General features: G+C 38.5%; 2 protein-coding genes across 4 annotated transcripts; one reads left to right on the forward strand and one right to left on the reverse strand.

The window, feature by feature from the left end:
- Positions 1-755: 755 nt before the first annotated feature.
- Positions 756-18262, reverse strand: fus (FUS RNA binding protein). Of its 2 annotated transcripts, XM_031318721.2 has the most exons (15): positions 18106-18262; positions 16750-16774; positions 16227-16405; positions 15963-16128; positions 15364-15587; positions 14721-14922; positions 10839-10873; positions 7034-7075; positions 6767-6876; positions 5719-5848; positions 4828-4929; positions 4266-4413; positions 3813-3910; positions 3140-3275; positions 756-2558 (listed from the first exon to the last, which is right to left on the reverse strand). In XM_031318721.2, the coding sequence occupies exons 1-15, from the start codon at positions 18116-18118 to the stop codon at positions 2519-2521; spliced, it is 1650 nt and encodes a 549-aa protein (XP_031174581.1). In that variant the 5' UTR covers positions 18119-18262; the 3' UTR covers positions 756-2518. The 2 variants fall into 2 exon arrangements, with proteins under 2 accessions (XP_031174581.1, XP_035852438.1); XM_035996545.1 differs by lacking the exon at positions 3140-3275.
- On the forward strand, positions 17557-22679 carry LOC116063786. Of its 2 annotated transcripts, XM_035996559.1 has the most exons (6): positions 17557-17680; positions 18865-18897; positions 19389-19560; positions 19641-19811; positions 20512-20704; positions 22367-22679. In XM_035996559.1, exons 3-6 carry the CDS (start codon positions 19411-19413, stop codon positions 22477-22479), a joined length of 627 nt encoding a protein of 208 aa, XP_035852452.1. In that variant the 5' UTR covers positions 17557-17680; positions 18865-18897; positions 19389-19410; the 3' UTR covers positions 22480-22679. The 2 variants fall into 2 exon arrangements, with proteins under 2 accessions (XP_035852452.1, XP_031174613.1); XM_031318753.2 differs by lacking the exons at positions 17557-17680; positions 18865-18897 and having other exon boundaries at positions 19268-19560; positions 22367-22678.
- Positions 22680-22945: the final 266 nt, after the last annotated feature.

Here is a 22945-nt window from a genome sequence, read left to right on the forward strand (position 1 = left end):
CAATCACTTTTTTTATATGCAGTTTTTAAAGCCACATCATTGGGAGAGAAAAGTTCCTAGATGTTTTTCTTGTGGCCATTAGAGGAACGGCAGCTGAAGAAGCTGCAGCTTGAAGATGCTATAAAGGTCATTATTATGGTCATTATTATATAAGGATCCTACACTGACTATAATAAAAAATAGAATGTTAAGTTTGGTGATTTTAACTGCACATAGCTAGTTATTGTACGAGAATGCAACACCTTTTAAATTTGACCCCTTATCTAAAGTGGATTTAGGACACGTTCATTGTCAGGGCAACAGCTGTACTCGTTAACCTGACATACAGTAAATGATACTTACAACCAACTTGTCGATGATGATGACTGATTGATATGTTCATTAAAAATCAGTCTCTTCTTTGAACTTAAACAGTGTGCCAAGTTCTAAACAGGAGTGGCAGTCAAACAAAAGGTTAATGCCTCAGATCATAACAATGCTGGTGAGATAAAAGCCATTCTACAAATGAGATCATTAAAGCTGATGACATGTTTGACATCTCAAAGAATCAAGATACTCAACATTTCTTTGAATTACGAGGACTTAAACTTGACCCATTACTGAGAAACAATATGCACAGTCGAGCTTTTACTAACTGACTGTTGCCTTGTCTTTATGTCTGCAGGTTCTGGCATCTGACCTCAATTAGAAATTTCCCATACAACCAAATGTTTAAAAGCTGCACGCGTCAGTAAGAACCACAGATGCATTGTTTGATTTTAAGAAACTCCTTCATTTGAAAACCAGCACATGCACAATACAAAAACTCATAAATAATAAATACACTAGTTGAGTTCTGTCTCAACAAAAGCATGTTAAATACATCTGCAGAGACATGTTGGCTCATTAACAAAAGAGGATTTTACTTCATCATAATCTTAAGCTCTTTTCTCATGACATACTTAATATTTAAAACCAGAGAGTGTACTGTGTTATTAAATCTTGTGAGAACAAATGTTGGCATCTCGTGTAGTATTGGTATTCAATGTGATGGTTGCAATGAGTTTAATTAGTTTTTAATTAGTTTTTGCCAAGTGACTGAAGTCACACATAAATCACTGACCGTAAAAAGCAAACAGATTTTCTGGTTTGGTTATCTTGACTGTAAACCATTGCAGCACCAGCTTAACTTGTTTCCAAAGCTGACATTTAAGCATGCAGCAACAGTGACAGCTACACATTTACAACACAAGCTATCAGACATGTTTTAAGTGAAAACACAAAAAACATGTATAAAACATAAAGTTATAATCATCCATTACTTTTAATTTGTTCTCTATGTTAACAGTAGTACAAGCTCTGATGTTAAAAGCAACATTCACTTTTGTTTCCATTTCCAAACTAGAACAACAGCTTCAATCTTCTAGATTTTAATAATACATTAGTAAATGTTTATATTCACAAAATGTACTATAGTTATAGGATACAAGTGCCAGATTTGTTTAATTCCTGCAAGTACAGCAGGTCATGAGAAATTAATAATAATGTTGACACATTTATTATTTTACAATGTTAGGAATTCCTTTTAAAACGTTAATGAATCCACAACAAAGAGAAGAATTTTCCGTACATTTCTTTTAAAGCTGAGACTGAAATGAGACCTGAAACATAATCTCCCTGCAGATGTAGTAAGTGGTTTAACATGGTTAAACTGGACTTGTCTGAAACGTTTCTGAAAGCTTGTGTTAAAGCTGGGGTAGGCAGTTTTCTGGAAAAGGCACACACACAAAAATCAGCAGAATGTGAATATCCAGCCCTCCTTCTGCAGCCCCCCCCCCCCTTTGTCCTCACATTGCAGGCATAAAGCCTGCCCCCCCCCTCCCCCTGCTATCTCCACTATTGGAGACGCTGTCACAGCGCTGTGGAGATAGCAAGACTAACTTCATCCTGATGAATGTTGTTATCTAGCAACAATTCTATGAGAATTACTGTACTGTTTTCTTTGTAAAGCCCTTTGATATGACATACTGTGATTCTAGGTTATACAGTAGCTAGCTTCAAAAACATTAGCTTAAATTAGCTGCAGCTGTGGGCCTTTGGCTACGGTTAGCAGAATGCTAACCTATTAGCGACTCTCTTTTAGACTTCTTTTTTTCCATGGGCAAAATTTTCTAAAGCCTGAAAACAAAGCATAGAAGTCCAGTTTTTCTCAGAACATTTGAATTACAAAATTATGAAAGGTTATTATAGAGGTTTGCCCAATGACACACACAAAAACGGCCTACCCCATCTTTAAGTTGTAGAGTTGTGTGCAATGAGACCTCACTGAGCAGAAGAAGGAACTGTGGATAGACGTCAACGAGTCACATGAACAAGAGCAAACACAAAAATAGGGATAGTCACATTTTTCTACACACTGAATGTAAAGGAACAAAGTTAACGGATTAATATAAAAGGTGGAAGGTGTATGGACAGGGGACACACACTGGTCTTTCTACTGGAGGTGGGACAGGGGAGACTTTGTCCTATGGAGGATGATTTAGTAGGGACGGCCCCGCCGCTCCTGTCTGTGGTCACCCCTGCAAATATCAACACACAGATTACATCAACAGCCTCCAACCGATGAACAACAACTACAGGGTGAACAGGTGTGAGGTGTGTGTGTGTGTGTGTGTGTGTGTGTGTGTGTGTGTGTGTGTGTGTGTGTGTGTGTGTGTGTGTGCGCGCGCGCGCATGCGCAAGTTTGTTATACAAATATGTGTTGAACTTTCAGGTATTGACCACACATTGCTTTTCAAATTGCTATTTTGTCAACAGAGCAAAGTTTTACCAAAGTTGAATTCGACAAAAAAAAAAACTGTGTTGTAACAATCGATAACATGGGACTCTAAACCTCCTCCCTGATGGCATGATGAGGTACTCAGTGTGTTACCAGGGAATTTGGCACTGAAAAGACAGTAACTTTGGTAGATACCCACTTCTTTTGTCTGTTTTAGACCAATGTGGACTGGATGAACAATTACACCAACCAAAAACCCATCCTTTATTATATTGTGTGTGTTGCCCAGGTATAGCTAATATGTGGGAAACACTGTATTATGTACCTTTGATGTTGAAACAATTTTAATAAAAGAGTGCCGTTTGTTTTAGTGTATCTGACCTTGCGTCCATCTTTCCAGGGCCGTATCCTCCGCGGTCGCCCCCTCGGCTCCCTCTGAAGCCCCCGCGGTCGCCGCCTCGGCCCCTGAAGCCACCCCGCTCAAACCCCCCTCTGCGCTCTCCTCCTCCATAACCTCCTGACACCAGAACAAGCAATTTGTTAACAATGTATTACATGACAGAAAATGTCACTTTTACTATGTTTGAACCCCGAGGCAAGAGTTTACACTGCAGACAAAAATGTCAGCAGTCTGACCCTGTGGGGTTAACTGTGAGTGAGTGAGTCAAAAAGAAACAACAACAAAGTAACATGACTCCTGTTCAAAGGATATGGATATACTTTATTTCCAGACCCAGGGGAGTCCATATCACAATAAAAAACACACAATGCACTTTGTAATTAATCAACTACTAATCCAATCATTTATATCATACAAAGTGTGGTAAACTGTTTTTATAGGGACTATATATCCAGTAGAAAGTAGTTCCAATGAAAACTGGACAAATGAAACCAAAACTATCTGTACGACCAGAGTCAAAAGTGAGTAAAAAAAAAAATCTTTGTAATTTGGATGAAATAACACTTTAATGAAAAACCTTCTGTTCAAGTTAATAGCATAAAAACGATACACCTCCAATAACAGACTACAATGTAAAAACTGCAGAAGTCTAACCTCTTTCCATTGGGGACATCCCACCAGCATCCTCAGGTTTCGGGGCCTTGCACTGGTTACACTCATTACGCCACGAGAAGTTCAGGTTGCCACAGTTGCTGAAGAGAAACGTGCAGAAAGGACAGAAATCAATACATAACCACAAAATAAAAATGATCTTTACATTTCTGTCATGCTCTTAATGGTCTTTGCACAATCTACAAAATTATATTTTTGTTTGAGATTTATATGTACATATGTTCCAATATACCAAAGCAATAAAACAAATCTTACAGTATTTGTATGAAGCTGTATTATGAACTATGAACACAATACAGTGTATGCAAAACATTTAATAAAAGCTGAGATTTCACTGAGATCCTTGAACAAAAAGTCAATACTTTTTAAAACTTATTTTGTAGTATAAAATGTTTCTATCCAGATCCCTCATGAAGAGATAAATCCTGAACTTACGGGTTCGAACACTTCCAGTCTCCAGCTCTCTGTTGTCCTCCTCCACCGCCCCCATTGCCCCCGTTGCCCCCGTTGCCCCCATTGCCTCCGTTGCCTCCTGGGAAACCTCCACCTCGACCCCCCCCAAATCCACCACGACCCATTGGCCCTACATGGAGCACAGAACCAAACCAGGAGATCTTCTGTCAGTGTAACAGTGAAGCCTTCCCAGCCATGATCAGGTGTTCATTCCCTCGCAAGTGTAAAAATAAATGCAGAAATAGCAATTGGAAAAAGTTTTATCAAAGATTGAGACTTAAAAGTTCTGCTAGAAAATGGACCTTGTGGTGAGATTGTTTTGTCAAAGTCTGTTTCCAAGGTCATGAATGAACTTTTAATCATTACTGTTAAGACAACATGAACGAGAAGTCCTTAAAGTTCTTAAAAAATGACGACTGGGCAAAAGAAGAAGAATTTTTTGATATGATGGAAAGCTACTGAGCAGCTTCAAAACGAACCTGGTGGTGAGATTGTTTCAATTAAAAAAAAAATCTAATTTATGATTAAAAAAAAACAGACTCACCTCCTCGTCCTCCTCGTCCTCCCCTCATGCCACCTCGGCCTCCGAAGTCGGCTCTGCGGGTGGCAAAAGACACCTTGATAGGATTTCCATTGAAGTCCTTACCTGTCAAAGAAAAACAAACAGACGTCATTCTTATGACATCTGAGTCAAGAAATCGACATGCTTTAAATCCCAAAATGGATGAAAGACGAGCACAGAATTAAAGCTATAGTGCGTAGTTTCTGTCGTCCCCATGAGGAATTCTAAGTACTGACAACAAAACTGTCGGCGCGTCCACATGATACAAGCCTTCCGCGGCCACGCACCGGCCCCCACCCCTCCCTCCACACAGTTGTCTAAGGAGGACACGGAGGATTAAAAAAACAAGATGGACTCTTCAGAAGAGGTAATTATCTTCACTCGAGTTTCTGCGTGGGAAAGTCACCGGACGCCACAATCTTCTGAACATAGCCATGCTGAGAAATACAGAGAGTTGTGTGGAGCTGATAGTCTTAATTAGCTTTGTAGCAACTCATTTGGCAATGGCTTGAATGTAACAGACGTTCATTAATATCAAAAAGTTACACACTAAAGCTTTAAACACAATACAAGACAAACAGAAACATCATGACAGTTACAACAGATTCCAATCAGTTTCTAAGGTGGAGAAAAAAAGTATTGAAATGGCCGAATAATAATAAATAAAGATTTCAACCCACTCTTGCTGCACAGTCCACTTCTCTGCTGTCTATCTCTAGACTCCCTGTTTTCCACACTCTCATATTAAAACCAAGTACTGCTGAATACACTTCCTCCATTACATTCCTAACTGCAACCTTATTGAAAATATAATGCTACCCTGTCTGACTTATTGAAGCGGTCAAGGACTAAACATTAAAAGTTATGAGTCACCATCAAACCAGTCGATGGCAGCCTTAGCTGAGGGGGGGTCATCAAAGGACACGGTAGCCTCCCCCTTCAGCTTCCCTGTCTCTCGGTCTGTGTACAGGTTGATCATGGGCAGGCCGGTCTTCTTGTTGATCTAAGAGCATAAACGAGACAGGGACAATGCAGTGGTTTAATTAGGTCATATGATCTAATATGTAGAGACACAAACAATAATAATCTAGTTGCAAAAAGGGGTCAAATTTCAGCTTATATTAACTGTCATGTATGTGATTGTATAAAATCTAAATTTCAAAAGTTTAATATTTTAAAGTTTTGAAGTTAAATTTGATCAGTTTTAAGCTTTCTGAGACACGACATTCACACACCAAGTTAAAAAAGCAATCAAACACACATTGCACTAATTCATCAGCCTCCATTTCAGTAATGATTAAATCTGTGCTTGTTAGCGTTTCCCACTTTCCTGGAAGCAGTCTCATAGTCTCATTCAGGGGTCCTTAATGTTTTTTTAAGGCCAAGGACCCCTTAGCTGAAAGAGAGACAGAGCTGGGACCCCCCACTACATATATTGTATTAAACTGAGCTGCATATTAAACTGGGTGGATGGATGGACATTCATACCTTATTTATACATCATATTTTAATGCTAAACATACATGGGGAAGGCACCGTGTTTCATGTTAATGTATATTTTCAGACATTTTAATTAAAAGGAAAAAATTCATAAAATTAGCAAACGATAATTTGGCGGCCCCCCTGGAGTAACTCTGAGGACCCCCTAAGGGTCGCGGACCCCCTATTGAAGATCTCTGGTCTAATTAATTGTGCTGCCACAATTTGAGCTTTTATTCTAAGAATTATTTTATTTTTATTCTATTCTTCAAATTTGTCCAAAGCCAACATCAAATGTTGATAAAACGTTTCTAATTTTGAAATGAGATAATTCCAATTGATCCCAGGAACAAGGCTCCAATATCATTTATGCCACTGAAGGACCATCCTACCTCATTCTACTGTACAGTCGGTTACTTTTATATACACTAACATACACTACCTTAATGATCCCAATCTGCTTAAAAAAGTCTGCCACTGATTCAACAGTGTAGTCGTCTCCCAGGCCTTGCACGAAGATAGTGTTATTATCAGAGTTATCCTGGTCTTGCACTGTTGGAAGATAACATCAAGAGATGTTCAGAAAATCAACAAGAGGCGAACAGGGAACAGAGAACCCAGATGTCACATAAGATGGTGAGAGATGTGATGAGATGTGATGATGGTTGTATAATGTCCGGTGTGAAGTGAAAAAAACAACAAAACTTACTGAAGCTGGGTCCTCCATGTCCATGTCCCGGCTCTCTTGGTCCTTGAGAGGGCAAAAAAAACTGAAATTAATTGTGGAAATGAATAAATGATAAACTACATAAACAACTCACACAGTATAACTTCTCTCCTTGTTCCCACCACAACATTAAGTATTAAGCTTCTAGCCACTTGGTATGTAGAGCTATGCTCTAAGGAGCTTACCATGGACAGCCTGTACAGCATATTTGTCATAAACAAAACAAACGTTTTACCACCCTGTCTTTCAACAGTCATTATTTCATACCATCTTTCAAGATTACCACTTGCACGCAGAGGATGTAGCTGATGTTATCTTGAAGTCTCACAAACAAGTGTACAAAACAAGATTGTGCACATTATAGAAATACTGCCTTCAAGTTGATTTTGTGCATCGGAATAACCACCATACCTGTCACAGCATATCATTTTAATTGGTTGGGTTGTTTGTTGAGTAAACACAGCCTTGTGTAAATCTCTTGAATTTGATATTTAAAACAAGTCAAACCTTTGTGTTGATGCATTTCTTGACAAACTATGAATAATTTCCTTTCACATAGACATTACCAACTTGTGTAACCAAGTCCAACATATTGCAACACAATGCCCATATTGAGTGTAGACCTTACACTGACACGGTCATTTGTCACTCATTCCTTTGTCTACCATATTTTTTACACAGCTTCACAGAGGATTCTTGGAAATTGTCCCCAACATACAGTACATCTTCAGAGTAAGAACACCATGTTCGTCATTCAGAGAAGGACTTCAAAACACTTTGTTATTTAGTACAACAGTTACACACACTTTACCCATTCAGAAAACCAACTTCCAATGTTGAAGTTTTTCAGAGGTTAACTGAAACACCTTAAGACGTTCTTTGGTGTGTAAAGTCCTGTCACCTTTTAGAAGATGGACTGAAGTCTGTGTCATTGGCAGCTTGATTTACCAGAGTATCTGAAACTAAGATGATCCTTCTTTAAAACAAACTTTGCATTGTATTAAGACGCCAAAGCCAAACCCCTTCCATCAACACAACTTTTGAACCACTTCAAATCTGACAAGAAGTGACCATGAAACCAGGCAAACACGAACAGAGGTTACCAAACTAATGACTGACATTTTATAAGTTAATTGACCACACTTGGCACAACTGGTGGATGACTAGTTATTGTTTATGAAAAAAAAAAACTCCCTTTCAAAAGCTTCCACACCTTTATCATGATAGCGCCATGTCACCATGACTAATGTGTTCAGGTATCAGTGTCAACAACGAAACTAAGATTTCAAGTCTCAATCTCACTTGAGACTGAGTGATTGGTAAATGTATTTCATGTAGAACCAACCGTACATTAAGTATACAAACAATGAGATGCTTTCTAATTAATTTGTATGGATTATTTTTTTCAAATCAACAATTTATATATGTGTTGATTACAATGGCACCTTTCACCCATAATTTGTGCTTTACACTGCAACTACAAAACTAGAGTTGTTGCTGTAAAGTGTTTTTACTCTTACAAGCAATATGTCTTTACTTCTGTGTTATTATGCTGTAGCTTTTTATTGTTGTTTTGTGAGATTCATATTATTATTTAAGGTAAGATCATCTTAAGTGGGGGATCCTAGAGACCTACAGAGTGGTGGACCCTCGAATCTACACTCACCACTTTCGAGGACTTGTACACCAGAAGGTGCAGAACCACAGCTAGTAGGATTATGAACATTCTGCACCACCCAAGCAATAAACTATTCAGCTCCTACACTCACAAACTCCTCTGTAGCCAACACAGAGTCAGAGAAACCTTTTTTCTCAGACCAGGACAATGAACTCTGACCCCTGGATATCCTCGTCCAGATTTATTGACCTTTGTGAATCCTTTGAACATTTGCATATTTGCACTTGAGCGTGTACATTTCATGGCATACTTTGCGTCACAACTTTGACATACTGTGTCTACAGTTCACATTTTATACATAGAGCAAACTGCTCAGCCCAACTAGACACGTGGCTAATATGCACATATTTTATACTAAATTAAATGTAGCATTTGAATTTAGTAGTTGAATTTTTATTATTTTTTTCAAATTTTTTCTATTCACTACACATATTGTTGGTGCATGTAACAAATCAAAAACCTCTTAATCAACTTCGCTGGTGCAATTTAAAATTCCAACGGCACAGAATTTGTTTCCAACACTGGACCCTGCTGCACTTCAACTACATAATAATTATTATTACATAATCCATGGAGTATAGGCTTATTTATACTAGGACTCTTCCACTTAATTCCAGATTAGAATAGCAAGTGCCATCTCTGGGATCTGGGAGAGACACTTTTTGTTCTATTGTCCATTATATCACAATCTCAGACACATGCTTCTCCTTCAAACATCTGCACAATGTCAGATTTGTTTTTCGAGGTCTGAGGAAGGCAGACCTCAGTACCACTTTACAGACCTACCTCAGTATTTTGTTAGATGCTTACCAACAGTGTGGGAGGGCGTGTTAAATGTGCCTCTTTGATTGCTAATTTCCAAGCAGTAGGATTGTGTGTATTTGCTTTGACATTGTTAGTTGCACTTAGTTTGACATGAATATAGTTGTATTATATTTGTTCTTTTGCTCTTTTTTTTTGTTATTGATCTTGTTTGTTATGTTTTTAGTGTATTGGAAGCCCATGCAGGCTGGGCTCCTTTTGATGCAAGACACTTTGAAAAATAAATTACTACTACTACTACTACTACTACTACTACTACTACTACAGTATATTACTTAAATATTGGAATTCAAACATACAAAATCCTATGCCTTTGGTAAACGTTGTATTTTTGATGGTGAAACACATCATGTTATCACCATTAACATAACTATTGTAGATGTCACTTGCACTAATGCACCTGCATCCACTCTGGATGCTGCTTTATAATAATAAAAAATACATTAATACATCAATAAAAGCAACTTCAAGCTGGATAATGTAAATGCCAAGTATCTCTCTGTCAACACCACAGACCTGAGAGTGAGCCTGAAGTTCACCTAAACAATAGAAGAAGTCCAAGCTTTAATACCACCTTTGTCTATTGTTTCAAATGAATTACCAAATTCCTGAGAAACCAAACTTTCCTTCCATTTACAGCACAATGTGTACCGTATCAAGTTACTGGTGCTTGACGACGTTCCATAGTTGTGCAATGAAACCATCTCTTAAAAAAAGAAAAAAAAAAAAGAAAGAAAGACCGAAACTTCCTTTTGTTGATTTGACACACTACCCCATCAAACACTGCAGGTTTCCGTCAGATCCAAACACCATCAATATTTCAACGCCAACATAGAGCAGAGGAGGAAGAACTTCACGTAAAGCTATAATGTGACATTTAACTCCCTCTGCTGGACACTTTCATTCACCGAGCATGAGTACACTCACAGTACCTGAGATAAGCAAGACAAGCACACTGAGGGTTCTTACCTGCGAGGCTGTGCTATGGAAAACATTATGCATCGCACTACCTCGCGTAGCATATTGCTTAGTTTAAATAACATGAAAGTCTTAATAACTTTGACAACGTCTGTCATATTTATCAGTAATATTCTGTTCATGTGTTTATGTTTCTGTATTAATCAGATTAGTAGTACATATAAATTGTAGATCTCTAAGTATTTAGATTACCTCAAAAACCACACACCTGCTTCATGCTTTAAGTGTACTGATCATCCCTCCTTTTACCTTTTACTCCTCAAACTCAACAAACCTTTTTGCTCAAGTGTTTTTTTTGTTGTCACTTACCACCAAACTTATTGAATCCTCCACGATCGCCCATTCTGATGAGGAGGAAGAGAGAAACGACACGCATTGAAGGCTGGTGCTGACAGCGATTGCTCTCAACGGGTTGTGGGTAACCTTCACTCTCACAGTCTCTCACTTAAACCCACCCCTCTTCAGTTGGCACTTGTCCTACTGGACCCCCCAATAAACCTTTGTCTGGGGTCTCCTGAATATACCTTGAGGACAAGAGGCCAGTTTAAAGACCTTGTCATTCTATGTTCACAAGCAGCTGAAATTTGCCAGTTTTACCCTGAAGTCCTATCAAGTCTTTAAGTGACTTGTATGAACCCATTTTATTTCATCATATAACTGGGTTTTGTAACAATTAACCAACCCAAACATTAACACGGTTGACCCCTGGATGGGTGTTGGGTGTTTTTTAGGTCTCTGGCAACCTTTACTCTTTACACAAATTGCAGCAAACCCCAAAACAGGTGTTCTTTGAGGCTTTTCCTATGATCTCCCAAATGATTAGTATTTTCAATCATTATTTCCTCTACCTACAAGAATACTATTAACTGTCTGTAGACTTCCCCCTTTTTGCAATTTCCCAAATAATGGCTTAAGAGCAGAAAGCCAGCCTGGAGAGAAGGTAAAAGCCTAGGAGAAGATTCAAAGATTGATTAAAGCAGAGTATGACACAGTGGGGGCTGGTAGGGAAGGTGGTGGTAACAGGTAAGAAAGGCAGGTAATGGTAATGGTAATGTAGTGTAGTGTAGTGTGTGTTTGTGTGTGTGTGTCTGTGCAGCGTGTGTAAAGACCACAGTTTACGTGCCATTTTTGCAAGTTGTTGCAGACAAAAAGACACTCAGGAGGAGGAAGAACACCATATTGGCCTTGGACTTCACAGAGCGTCAAAGTTTACTGGCCAACTTCCAATATATAGAGAAAAAAATCTAAAATATCAAATTAATTTTTGTTGTGTTCTGGGCAAATTTGTCTTAGAGTTATACATCTGCAGTTAGTTTACACTTAAACACCTAACAGTTTGTGCCTTTTATAAACATTACATACATTTCATTATACTAAGATGTCACATCTAGTGTGGTAGGACACAAGCACCAGTCGCTTTTTTTTTACTCACACTTACATGTTCCTCCATTCTCAAATCTTAAACCAAGATCACTCAAAAAACATTTAAACTCATCAATATGTAAAGATAAAAATATGTCATAATTTACCTATGCTTTTGTTGAACAACACAGGAGGACATCAGCCGAAATCTACCTAACTTCGTGACATGGAATTCTATTCTATTAGTGCCCATTGCCATAGGCCTACTTAAAGGAATCTGTGATGACGCATTTGGGATTGAGTTCCAGATATTGTAATGGTGGGGAAGGAGATCGAGATATAGTCTGTGATAGGTAACACAACGTACAATGAAATGGCAAATTAATTTGTCAATGAGTAACAAGAAAGGTACATGAAATATAGTGCAACCTCTATAACAAAAACATCAACTTACCATACCAGATTCTGCTTCATAGCTTCACTATTGTTGTAAAAAAAACAAAGTGATTTGATTCTGTTCTGTACTATAAACGTATAAAAGCCATAACTTAAATTTTTATAACATTTGTATATCTTTCTTAAGTTTGCCCAGAAAATCCAGTTTAGAGAGCAGTGACAAACTACTTTGCTAATTGGAAAGTAGCTTGTGTTGCATTTCTGGGCTACGTACAAACAGCCACCACAAATTCATTCTCAACCTGTTTTCAATGCTAGTTTTCCCCTTTCTTGTGTTTAACAGAACTTCCTCCAAGCAAATAAATTGCAGATTTAAAAAGGTACATTGAGTTTTGTATTTCTGCTTATAACCTGGCTTTCGTGTAATGCGGAGTTGAGTGTGATCATACCATAATTTCTGTAATAATGATGGAAAGTTTGGGACCAGAAATGTTGTCCTTTTAAAAACTCTGAACATGAAAAGCGTTTGGATTATCCCACTGGTAGTGGAATCGTCTACACAGAGTCTGCTGTACACATTTTTTGTGTTTTTAGTCACGTAAAAAAAAAAAAAGGCAACAAGACCATAACATAAAGATTTTGTATCGGTTCAGGCACCGCCACTGTTTTAAAAGTATCAATTTAGCACCAGTATTGAAAAAATAAAAATAAAAAATGATACCCAACCCTAATCTCAATGGGTTCAGGGTGCATTCCAACCTGTATTTAGAGCTATCCACTTGTGATCGGATCACTCAGGACAGATTATAAAACCAGTTGAAAATGAAGCCAGACAACAAACCTAAATCTGTTAGCCATGGTCAAAACGCAGCAATTTATCCTGGTTCATGTTGTAGCACTTTCATTCAAGGATCCATCATTAACGAATTAGATGAGTCACTGGCATGTTCATTGCAACTTCACACAAGTGCCTTCTTGTTTTTGGTGGTAATGATCATAACGTAGACTTTAAAAATATGTTTTCTGACCAGCATTCAGCCACAAGGACCTTAAATCCAAACCCCTGTTTGATATGATGTCAACTCTGAATTTCACCCAGTTTACAAGCTTAACTCGTCATTTTAAACGCTACCTGTTTGTGGGCAACCATGTTTTGAACATGTACATACAATTTTCTTTTGTGAGCTCTGGGCATTTTATGTTTTCTGATCAAACACATCAGAGGTGTTTTATAAAATTCTGGTTTAAATGATCGTATTTTATAAATTTATAGCAAACAATCCCAACATGAGTTACTGAAGGTTCTGCGTTACACACAGGAAGATTTTTCCCGAATTAAATGTATAACAGGGGAGCACAGTTCATTGCATGAACGGCAATTATTTTCTTTTCATTACACTGTATATATTTTATTGTAAAAATGTTTGTATTAATATTCATATATTGATTTATATCATAACCACAGCATTGCAGCAATGATTGGTCTGTGTTGGGTGGTCGGATCGATACTATACCACCAAAACTAAGCCCTGTTCTGAGTTTTTAGAAGCAATATTAATGATAAAAAAAAATAAAAAAAAATGGATCTGTCTAACGTTAGATCACGCTCTGGGAAGATAAACACTCTCCGTGTGCATGCGTGCTAGTTCAGAGAATTCACACAATTAACATATTTGTCATTTAAATGCTCTTGTGTTTTAACATGCATGTGATTAAGTAATTAACAGAGTAAAAAGAAATGCCAATCTGAGTAAATCACTCAGTGGGAATAAAAATGTATTCAGAAGCAGCCTATTGATGATGCATTCACCTTACAAAAGCATGACACATTGCTTCTCCCTCTGTCAGAGTACAGTAGCAGCTTTTAATAAGAAGTATCAGGATCGATTTAGTAATTCTTGCCCTGGTATCATTTGGTAATGGATCTGAACCGATTTTATTATATTAATTTAGTTATTTCCCAGAGTTGCAGCACAGGACTTTGACTGTATCTGTCCTCAGTTTAACTCAGGGAGGTGCTATGAAACACAGATGAACTTTTAATCAGGTATGTTTTCACCTAAGAGAGGTGCATGTATGGCATACAGATCTGAGAACAAACCAAGATCCTTGCAGTTGTCACTGCAGACTGAAAACGTAGCAAATGCTTTGTGGCAATTTAAGAATCCCTAAGACTCAATTTCCTCAAAAGTAAGTGGCAGGGGAAATTTGACACAGCACCTCTCAATTGCTTTAACATGTAGCTACAACAGCACTGGAACAGCACTCTCTCTTCTATTTTATACTCCTCGACATAGCTCCACATGTAACCCCAAGAGAGGAAACATTTACGTGCATCACTGTAGATTCAGTGTGCTTTCATGAGTCCAGGAGACCTAATACACTAGACAGGACTGACAATATGGGCACTGGATGATTTTTTTAAACACTCACCCCATGCCTCCTCTTCCTCTTGGACCACCTCGGCCACCTCGGTCAAAACCACGATCATATCCGCCACCACCGCGACCTCCAAATCCACCCCCGCGTCCCCTGCCACCGCGGCCATCCTGACCTCCGTAACCTCCATCGGGACCAGTGTACCCTCCACCTCCTCCTCCTCCTCCGCTCATCGGTGGGCTTTCGTCTCCATATCCTGAGAGAGTTGAGACAATCAGACCTCAACAGATTTACCTGTTTGAGTGCACTTCACGCACTCTAAATGTCAACACTATATTATAAAAACAAAATGTTTGATTTAGTTGTATCCAATTCACTCTAGAAAACTTTGTGGCTATGGGACACTGTGGACACAGTGCATGTGGAGGTGAATGGAATTTGTGCTCAAACTAATGAAAAAATGACATTTGAAAAACCCAACAGCAATGTGTTTTTCCAAAAACAATAACCCACAGATCTCACTGCAACTACTTTTCTACTACAAAAAAACTGTCCCTATAAAAGCTGTTAGAGAGGTCCGTGAACGATCCTGAGCAGCAAAATGTGTATGTCATGTCCAACTTTGTCCCATGTTAACTTAATTTCACTTGGGAAAATTTTTTTGGGAAAAAAAAGTTAATATAAACCCATCCCTTACCTCCACCTTGACCATACTGGCTCTGCTGACTGTAGCTCTGTGGAGGGGGCGAGTTGTAGCTCGAAGGCTGGTTGTAGTGACCTCCTCCGTGTTGGGATGATTGTTGGTGGCTCCCGCTGCCCCCATAGCCACCAGTCTGACCTCCACCGCTGCCGTAACCACCTCCACTCTGTCCACCGCTCGGTGGCTGGTTGTAGCCAGAGGCCTGCGGGTTACCTTCATAGCTGTTGAAGGTTGGGAAAAGAGAGGCATTAAAAAGCAAGAAAACACCACCACCAAGGCTACACAACTGTGGCACCAAAGCTTGCTGGAGTAGAAACTTAAACTGGTGGTTACCAAACTTTTCTTAAACCACAAGACACCTGCATAGTGATTGTGTAAGCTATATTTACAATAATACATCTTCAGTTTAAATCAGTTTCACAGAGATATCAGACTATTGTGGACCTGGAAACTTACATGTCAGAAATGATGTTTTGACTGTGAGCTGTCTTAGCTGCAGCATAACTGCATATTTAAAAAAGCAGCAACTTCCTGCACAAATGGGGCTAAAGTCTGTTAAAAAAAGAGTATAGACGCAAAAGCTGATGGTGTCTTACCCTGCGGAGGATGAAGAAGGAGGCTGCTGCTGGCTGTACCCAGAGAAGGATGACTGCTGGTTGTAGCTCATGTTGGAGGGCGGGTTGCTGTTATAGCCTCCAGGGCTATAGGACTGATTATAACCACCACCACCACCACCCTGGTTAGAGGGTGGAGAACTGTATCCTACAGGGAGAACAGAGGAGACAGGACATGGAGTTAAAGTTAACTACACCACAATGTGTGACTGCTAAAATGTGTGGTTTTGGAGAGTCTTCCTCTACCTGACTGGGATTGACCATAGCTGCCAAATCCTCCCTGGCTGTAGGAGCCGGGGCTGCTGTCAGAGCTCTGGTTATAGCCCCCGTAGCCCTGCTGGCTGTAGCTCTGTCCAGAAGACTGACCATAGCCCTGGTTAGCACCACCACCTCCACTACCTCCACCTCCGCCATAGGACCCATAGCTGCAAGAGGTTAAAAAAACACATCAAACATTAACACAGTGCTTAAAAACTGTAATTCAATGATAGTAAGCATTTTTCCATAATTTTCCGAGTATATACAGATGAGATTTCCTAAATTATTTTGTTAATTTCAGGGTTTCCTCATACTTTTCTTGGTTTAACCCAAATTTACAACCTGATTCTCATGTCCCCAAACATTATATGTGTTTCTAGTATAGCTGTTTGTATGAGAATGAATGGAGCTCTTGATAGATAGATAGAGTATGATAAATTTAAAAACTAAATAAATCTGGTCTCGACCCCAAGGTTGAGAAACTCTAATTTATGATTGAGACATTACTTACCCCTGGCCAGATGTTTGGGAATAATCTATGGAATAAAGAAAATCGAGTGTTATCAAAACATTTTAACAGTATAGATCTGATAGTACTGATCCAAATGCTACGAAGCATCTTTCACATTGGAATCCCCCCTCAATAACAGTACATTTTAAAGATAGTACAAATAAATCAGTGTGATGCTGGTTTCTGTTTGGCAAATATGGGCTGCAGTCTAACCCAACAGAAATAATATAACACGTTTTAATGCCTGTTATTAATAATAATAATATTATTATCTTCCAACACATAAATACAGTGGGATGAGAAATGAACCAGCAGTGTAATAAAGTAGCTGAAGCTGTTAGAATATTTGATTTGTTAGACAAGCGGCTTTTAAAACATACCGTTTGTGGTGTTTTTTGTTTTTTTTAATACAAAAAGACATTTATTAAGTGTAAACAAACATCTAACAAGTGTTGGAAAGTACATTTACTCAAGGTAGGCGTATTTTCATTTTCTGCTACTTTATACATTTACTCCACTACATCTCAGAGGTTAACGTTGTACTTTTTACTCCACTACATTTGTCTGACAGTTTAGTTACGTTACAAACATATGATGATTTTATAGAATATGATGCATTGCTCTACAGCAGCAAATGCAACACACACATTAATGCAACAGTAATATTAATCCAGAAACATCACATATAAATAGTAAAACACTGACAGGGAACATTTTACAGCACAATGATAATACTTTCATACATTTACTTAAGTAACGTTAAGGATCTTTACTTGTAGTGGAGTATTTTCACAGTGTGGTAGTACTTTTATTGTAGTAAAGGATCTGAGCATCATGTTAATAACATTAGCCTAGTAGCGTCTAAACTGCCATAATAATGAAGAAGAAAAAGAAAAAGAAGATGATGATCTTGGCCGCCCTCTGAAACTGGGTCAGTGCATGGCCAATGGTACAAGTCTTTTAACCATGGGGCACAATGGAAATAGCTAGCTAAAAGAAAGAAGCCTGTTTAGCTAAATGGTAGCTAGCTTTACGGTTACAACCAACACATAGCTAGCTAGCTAGCTAGCTAGTTATGTCAGTACTAGCTAGCCTTCTTCCGATCGGAGAAGCGATGTGGTGAGGTCCTTTAATATTCTAACCGAGTGATCTGAAAATAAAAACGTCTTTAAGCAGTGATGTTAATTTAAACAGATATAATTAGCAGCTAGCTCACGTTATAACCAACATTTACCACTAACCGGTGTCTTGTCACTAGCTAACGTTAACGTTACAAACGTTGGCTTGTTAACCTTCACTGTTAAAACATCGATAACGTTAACGTTATTTAAGCACAGAAGGGAAAGGTTTTCTTACCGTTAGACGCCATTTCGACGAACGAGAAACAGCCTAACCTTCAATACAGCCAAAGAAACAATGTGTTGGTGACCGAGAGATGAATATTGATGCACGAACGCCAGTGGTTTCCCTTTCACAGTCCAAGTCTGCAGTTCCTCTTGCGGCTGCAGGGGGGCGAGCAGCAGCATCAAGCAAACAAATAATATATATATATATATATATATATATATATATATATATATATATATATATATATATATATATATATATATATATATATATAATATTAATATATAATATTAATATATATAAGTAATTGAAAATAAACTAAGAAAGGTATAGAAAAAGTAGCCTATATGTACCAAAAGTACTCTTTATGCAGAATCACCACTGTCATTTTTATGTTCAATCTTAATCTGAGTAACTAACTAGATTATTATTAGTTATTATATCTGGTAATTTCCCTCTGTAAAATGGTGGAGGAGAAGTATTAAGTAACGGAAAATGGATATACTCAAGGACAGTACGTGTACCTCAAAATTGTAACAAAGTACATTAGTAAATGTACTTAGTTATTTTCCACCGCTGTTAATGAGTAGACCTACCTATATGTAGATTTTCCAGTAAGAAAAAACCATGCAGTCTTCCAGAATGACAATGTTTTGAGGGTATGACTGATTAACAAACACTTCAGAAGTAAACTTGGATTTATAATGTGTATGTTTGAATGGTGTAAATTCATACTGTAGCTCTCTTGTTTTCTTGTCACCATGACAGCAAAGTTTCCACAGACGCAGCCTGACTTATCTGGTAAGTAACAACACAGCAGACGATGAAGGTATCATCACTGATTCACCTAATTTCTTTATTGTGCTCTTTATTTTTTTTGCTCTGTTAGATATTTCAAAAGGGATTTCATTTTGACTTTCAAATGTTGCCACTGATAAAGACAGCCACTGATCTTTGTGATTTGATTTCTATTGATTCACATCTGTAAAGCTTTGATTATAGATGTATTATATGTCAGCATTTCGCTCAGTGCAACATTTTTAATTAAAGACACCTATAGGATCTCCACCTTTGTGCTTAACTTAAGACTGATCACAGAAACAGGTGCATGTCAGTGAATGAACTGAATCTTTTTAAGATATATAAAATATAATGTATCTCTCTCTCTCTCTCTCTCTCTCTCTCTCTCTCTCTCTCTCTGAGATTCAAGTAGGAACTGTGCACCCATTTCCTTTTCTACTGTATTAGAGACTTTTAGAGTCTATGATTCAGACAAGCAAATAAACCCTCAGAAGCTTTGGCCGAGGTGTCAGCATGAACAGTCTGATGAACGGTGACCAGCCGTTGGCCCATCATGGTTGGCAGTGTCGAAGGAAAGCAAAGAACTCCAGAGCAAGGCATCTGCATCAGAGCACCCTAAACTTGGGTGACACAGCACCCTCCTACACCACCACCCACAACCAGGTGCAGCCCACTGTTAATAACTGACAGATTAATACATTTTCAGTAGTCTTTTCATCATTTTGTGTCTTCATGTATGTCAGAGTTATTCTGGAAGGTCGGCTGACGGACGTCCTCTGATCTTCCACCTGAGAGATCCCAGCTTCCCCTCACAGCATCGGAACCAGCTGGATCTTAGGAACATCTCCACACCGCTGCAGTGTCCGCTGCAGTCACATACTAAAGACGTGCACAGGCCCAAACACATCACGCCGGTAAGGTTACAGTGAAATGCAAAACTGCAAACATCACATCAGGAACACATCACAATCACTCCAGGCATACCTTTGATGTATCTTTATGGTTTCTGAAAGCTTTGGGGTTGTTTGAAGGTGGTATTTAGGTTCTTTCTATAAGTAAATATTTTATGATTCTATTAGAGGTTTTATAATCTGATTATTTCTGATTTTGTGGCATATTATATAATTTATTTTTCTTTTGTTGTTTGTCTGTAAGACATTGTTGTTGTTGGTGGTGCCTTGCTTAGCCAAGACACTCTTGAAATTATATTTATATTTTAATATGATTAAATAAATGTTAAATATTGGCTCTGGTGCTCCATGCTGCAAACAAGATATGCATCAATGTGCCCGGATGAAGAAGACTGCTAGCTAGTAAACATGGATATGAACAATAAAGTTACACCAAAAACGAAGTATAGTAATGGCAAATAAGACCAGCATTGTCAGCCCTGTATCAGTCTTTCTATTTGTTAGATCTAGTGGTCAGTGAAGTGGCTTTCTCTTATTTAATTGTTTATGTATAAAGACCATTGGGTTGTGGTGTTTCTATGGACCTTTACATATCTTGGCTTAATTCATCACAATCAGTTCATTCAGTAAATAAAACCCATTTTTTTAAGAGACACAACACCTTTGGTCCCTCACACCCTTCTGTGCCTCCGTCTTGCTCCAGAGAACCGACCCAAAGGTGGAAAACTGGGCTCGGTATCGCAGTGGCCAGGCCATCAGAGAGATAACCAACCCACAGGATCCATCTAATTTCTGGACCACCTACAAAGCAGGGTACACACCCCCAGTAACTGACGGCTCGCCACAACTGGCTGGCGGCAGACCAACACAGTGGCACCAACACAACATACTGACAGGTAGGGTGAACTCTGCTGCATAAATGTACATGAAAATATAATCACTTTCTTTCAAAAGTCATTCTAATCCATTTCAGCCAGCTACATCAGAATATAAATGAAATTGCTCTTGACTCCTAGTCTGTGTCAGCATCGGCATCACTTGTGTAATGAAAGGTTTAGACAGATGATGATTTGGGTTGGGATTACTTTTCTGGTTACATGACACCCAGGGTGATCAGTACACGGTTAAAAATTAGCACCACCATCCACCAGCCAAATGCTGGTAAAATATGCAAGTGGCTGGTTGATTTGCTTTACTCACCAGCCAAAAAAACAACGGCTGGTAAAATTTGAACAGTCATTTGGCTGGCGGACAAAAAAGATAATTTTGGTTGATTGAATGGGTTAAATTTCACCTAAATGATTCAAACACGAGACTGACATGTACAATTTCCAGTTCATTGCATGTCTGAAAGGGGAGAACAATAAACAAGATGATTCACTACAACTCACATGCTAATTAGTTGGAATAAGACAGATATTTATACTGAATATTATTATAATTATTCTTTGGATGCATCACTAGTAATATTAAAACATTATAAAGCCCTGCAATGTAATGCAACAAACAGCCCTGCAATAAATAAAAAATACCACTTTGTGAATGTTTTTTCCACTTTTATTTACATACTTGGTGGTGATCAGAATATTAAAAACATTGAGGTGTCTTTTGATTCACTTTTTAATTTTGAAAGTAGTATATGATAAAAGCTTGACAGCTCATCTGAGTGTATTCACTGTCCTCCAGTGGTCACAGTGTGAAACCGCCAATATCTGGCCAACACAGAATATTAGGATAAACGTTCTTATCAATATGTAATGTTCCTAATCAATGATCAAAACATAATTTTCGGCATTTTATATGAGTTTGTGATGAAGTAGTCTATATCCTTCGCATTCCTCTTCCTGGATTGCTCCGGTGCCGCAGGAAATTCCGCCCGATGCATGTATTTTCCGTTTCCTTACACTTCCTTTGTGTTGGAATTTTAAATTCGGTGGATTTATGAGGACTATGGTTAACTGCTCCTCAGATCTCTGCAGGGTAAATCCAGACAGCTAGCTAGACTATCTGTCCAATCTGAGTTTTCTCTCGCACGACTATTTTGCAGGTGCTCCATGCAGAGTTTTGCACCGCCCATGACGATTCTGATTGGTTTAAAGAAATGTCAATAAACCAGAGCATGTTTTCCTCCCATCCCCAAATGCTATGTGGAATAGCCAGACCCTCCTTCAGCGTGCTTTGGAGGAGGGTCTGGCAAAGCGAGACTCGTGATGAAGTACCTAGATCTGTGTATTTTTCTGGTTTAGCAAAAACGCACTCTCATCTGGTCATTGGATCAATAAGAACAGATTATTTATGGCTTTTCCTTAAAATATCACATTTAAATAAAATACAGTGTGATAGAGGATAACATATCACCTACTCCTGGTGTTACATAGTGTATCCATCTTGTGGGGTGGACTGGAATAATTAATGTTAGTGTGCAAATCAATTATATGTATCTACCTCTGTTATTCTACAAGGCAGTGGACAGAGTACTGTTTGGACCTAATGCTTCTGTTTGATCGTATTAAGGTTGTATTTGGAAACCCATTAGGACTGAACAAAACTGTCTTCAGGTGAACAGAGGCAGACGAACGGTCCAGGTGAGCCTAGGAGACGGTCCAGAGACAAGCTGCTGTGGGCAGCGAGGCGCTGGGAGACAGACTGCTCTGCACTCAGACTCTACTGACACACATTACACCAATTATACACTGCACAACACTCCGACATTAAATATATGATCCTGGCATTTCCGTGACTCCTCGTCTGGTTTGATGTTTTACTTAAAGGATGAATGTTGTAATGGAGGTAAAAGTGGCTCATTAGTCATTGATTGTCTGACTTCCATAAAAGAGCTGATTTCTCCTCTGTAATACTATTCAATGGATATCCATGACAACCTGATCATTTGAAATACATTTTAACTGCAGGGTGTGTGTCAGACTTGCTGCAGATTACAGTGTGTTTAGTTTGGCATGTCACCAGACATCTTGCTCTAAGAACTTGTTGTGAACACTGGGAATAGCCCTTGAGGGAAACAACATAGAGTTTCATAGTCAGATAAGATATGCAGAAATTAAAAAGACATTTTAAGTCTCCATCTGAGGGAGGAAAAGAGAAGCAATCAGAGAATGATTGGACTAAGTCTGTGGACA

This window comes from Sander lucioperca, chromosome 21, assembly GCF_008315115.2.
Source record: "Sander lucioperca isolate FBNREF2018 chromosome 21, SLUC_FBN_1.2, whole genome shotgun sequence".
Classification (NCBI taxonomy): Eukaryota; Metazoa; Chordata; class Actinopteri; order Perciformes; family Percidae; genus Sander; species Sander lucioperca.

Coding starts and splice junctions, on each gene's coding strand:
- fus (XM_031318721.2), bottom strand. Junction 4,414..4,827: donor AGGACGAGGAGGACGAGGAG/GTGAGTCTGTTT, acceptor TGCTCCATGTAG/GGCCAATGGGTCGTGGTGGA. Junction 3,276..3,812: donor GATGTCCCCAATGGAAAGAG/GTTAGACTTCTG, acceptor TTCTGGTGTCAG/GAGGTTATGGAGGAGGAGAG.
- LOC116063786 (XM_035996559.1), top strand. CDS start 19,411: ATGAACAGTCTGATGAACGGTGACCAGCCGTTGGCCCATCATGGTTGG. Junction 19,561..19,640: donor ACACCACCACCCACAACCAG/GTGCAGCCCACT, acceptor CATGTATGTCAG/AGTTATTCTGGAAGGTCGGC. Junction 20,705..22,366: donor CCAACACAACATACTGACAG/GTAGGGTGAACT, acceptor AACTGTCTTCAG/GTGAACAGAGGCAGACGAAC.